Source organism: Megascapheus bottae, unplaced genomic scaffold (assembly GCF_031878675.1).
Source record: "Megascapheus bottae isolate mThoBot1 unplaced genomic scaffold, mThoBot2.hap1 HAP1_SCAFFOLD_48, whole genome shotgun sequence".
NCBI classification, from domain to species: Eukaryota; Metazoa; Chordata; class Mammalia; order Rodentia; family Geomyidae; genus Megascapheus; species Megascapheus bottae.
This window is the reverse complement of record NW_028327313.1, coordinates 2,116,356-2,118,855: the sequence shown is the minus strand read 5'-3', so window position 1 is coordinate 2,118,855 and position 2,500 is coordinate 2,116,356. Positions and strand designations below refer to the sequence as shown.

Sequence of the window (2,500 nt, the reverse complement as noted above, 5' to 3'; positions counted from 1 at the left end):
GAGCTGGGGAGGAGGAAGAGGCAGGGGCAGGGGCAGGGGCAGGAGCAGGAGCAGGAGCAGGAGCCAGAGCCAGAGGCCCAGGGGTGCTCAGGGGTCAGGACAGGAGGAGGCTTGCTTCTTCCCCCAAATCTCGCCTTGCATCCCTGGCTCAGCAAAACCTCCACACACACCAAAGGTGCACTGGATCGGATTCCTAGCTGGCTGCCTTCTGCTAAGTGCTGAGTTGGTTCAGGCATCGCTCCCTGGTCCGGTGGTCTATCCAGCGGTCCCTGGTGGGGTGTGGAAAATAAAGAGATGTTACAAGGAGGAGCAGTCTTTCCTTCCTCATCATGGTTTTGTGTGTAACTTCGTATCCCCCCCCTCACCCCCACACGCCCCCCCCCCCCCCATCCACTTTCTATACACTTCCCAGGAAGGCACAAACCTCTGCTAGACATCTGGTTGACCTTCGGAACAAAACAGAGCCATCTGGTCGACCTCCAGGACGGAACACAGACATCTGGTCGACCTCGGCATGCTTAGGCAGGGACAACTGGTCGACCTGGACCTTTCGTGGAGGGAAGGAGTACGACTCCCCCCGGAGTCCCCCGGACTCGACTCCCCCGGACTCCCCCGGACTCCCCCGGACTCCCCCGGACTCCCCCGGACTCCCCCGGACTCCCCCGGACTCCGTCCGAGTCCGAGTCCGAGTCCGAGTCCGAGTCCGAGTCCGAGTCCGAGTCCGAGTCCGAGTCCGAGTCCGAGTCCGAGGGTTGTCGCTAGGTCCTCGGCGGGTCCTCGGCGGGTCCCTGAGTCCTTGGTCCCCCGGTCCCCGGTCCCCGGTCCCCGGTCCCCGGTCCCCGGTCCTTGGTCGGTCCCCGAATTCTTGCGTCCCGGGTCCCTGGGATCCTCTCCTCCGTCCGTGCCGCGGGTTGTCGCTAGGTCCCCGGTGGGTGGGTGGGTCCCCGGGATCCTCGACGTCCGAGTCCGAGTGCGAGTGCGAGTGCCTATCCGAGTCGCGGGTTGTCGGCAGGTCCTCAGCGGGTCACCCCGTCCACGGCATGTCCCGGCGGCTCCACGGACCCCGGTCCTTGGTCCTCGGTCCTCGGTCCTCTGCGAGTCCCCGAATTCTCGTGTCCCGGGTCCCTGGAATCCTCTCCTCCGTCCGAGTCGCGGGTCGCGGGTCGCGGGTCGTCGTAGGTCCCCGGCGGGTTCCCGGGTCCCCGGTCCGCGGTCCGCGGTCCCCGTTCTCCGGTCCTCGGCGGGTCCGAGTCCGAGTCCAAGTCCGAGGGTTGTCGCTAGGTCCTCGGCGGGTCCCCGGACCCCGGACACCGGTCCTCGGTCCTGGTTTCTCGGTGGGTCCCCGAATTCTCGCGTCCCGGGTCCTTGGGATCCTCTCCTCCGTCCGAGTCCGAGGCCGAGGCCGAGGCCGAGGCCGAGGCCGAGTCGCGGTTTGCGGGTTGTCGCTAGGTCCCCGGCGGGTTCCCGGGTCCCCGGTCCCCGGTCCCCGGTCCCCGGTCCCCGGTCCCCCGTTCTCCGGTCCTCGGCCGGTCCTTGGCGGGTCCTCGGATTCCCGCGTCCCGGTGCCCTGGCGCATCCCCGGGATCCTCTCCTCCGTCCGAGTCGCGGGTCGCGGGTTGTCGGTAGGTCCCAGGCGGATTCCCGGGTCCCCGGTCCACGGTCCTCGGTGGGTCCTCGGATTCCCGTGTCCCGGTGCCCTGGCGCATCCCCGGGATCCTCGCCTCCGTCCGGGTCCGAGGGTTGTCGGCAGGTCCTCAGCGGGTCACCCCGTCCACGGGTCCACGGTCCTCGGTCCTCTGCGGGTCCCCGAATTCTCGCGTCACGGGTCGTGGGTTGTCGCTAGGTCCCCGGCGGGTTCCCGGGTCCCCGGTCCCCGTTCTCCGGTCCTCGGCCGGTCCTTGGCGGGTCCTCGGATTCCCGCGTCCCGGTGCCCTGGCGCATCCCTGGCATCCTCTCCTCCGTCCGAGTCGCGGGTTGCGGGTTGTCGTTAGGTCCCAGGCGGATTCCCGGGTCCCCGGTCCACGGTCCTCGGCGGGTCCTCGGATTCCCGCGTCCCGGTGCCCTGGCGCATCCCCGGGATCCTCTCCTCCGTCCGAGTCGCGGGTCGCGGGTCGCGGGTCGCGGGTCGCGGGTCGCGGGTTGTCGCCGGGTCCGGTCCCCGGTCCTCGGCCCTCGGCCCTCGGCCCTCGGCCCTCGGCCCTCGGCGCGTCCTCGGATTCTCGCGTCCCAGTGACCTGGCGCATCCCCGGGATCCTCTCTTCCGTCCGAGTCCGAGTCCGAGGATTGTCGCTAGGTCCCCGGCGGGTTAGCGGCGGGTCCCCCATCCCCGGTCCCCGGTCCCCGGTCCCCGGTCCCCGGTCCCCGGTCCCCGGTCCCCGGTCCCCGGTCCGCGAATTCCCGCGTCCCGGTGCCCTGGCGCATCCACGGGATCCTCTCCTCCGGGTCCGGGTCCGGGTCCGAGTCCGAGTCCGAGTCCGAGTCCGAGTCCGAGTCCGAGTCC

General features: G+C 70.1%; 1 protein-coding gene across 1 annotated transcript in view; it reads right to left on the bottom strand.

Moving 5' to 3' along the window:
- LOC150040108 (uncharacterized) overlaps positions 1-1,735 on the bottom strand; it is a 1,813-nt gene extending 78 nt beyond the window's left edge. Inside the window, exons 1-3 of the mRNA XM_090327403.1 lie at positions 1,282-1,735; positions 425-762; positions 1-269 (exon numbers count right to left, since the gene is read on the bottom strand). The exon at positions 1-269 is cut by the window's left edge and continues 78 nt beyond it. Of these exons, the coding sequence (XP_090183529.1) occupies positions 1-269; positions 425-762; positions 1,282-1,576 (902 nt within the window). The 5' untranslated portion in view covers positions 1,577-1,735. The remainder of the gene's footprint in view (positions 270-424; positions 763-1,281) is intronic.
- Positions 1,736-2,500: the final 765 nt, after the last annotated feature.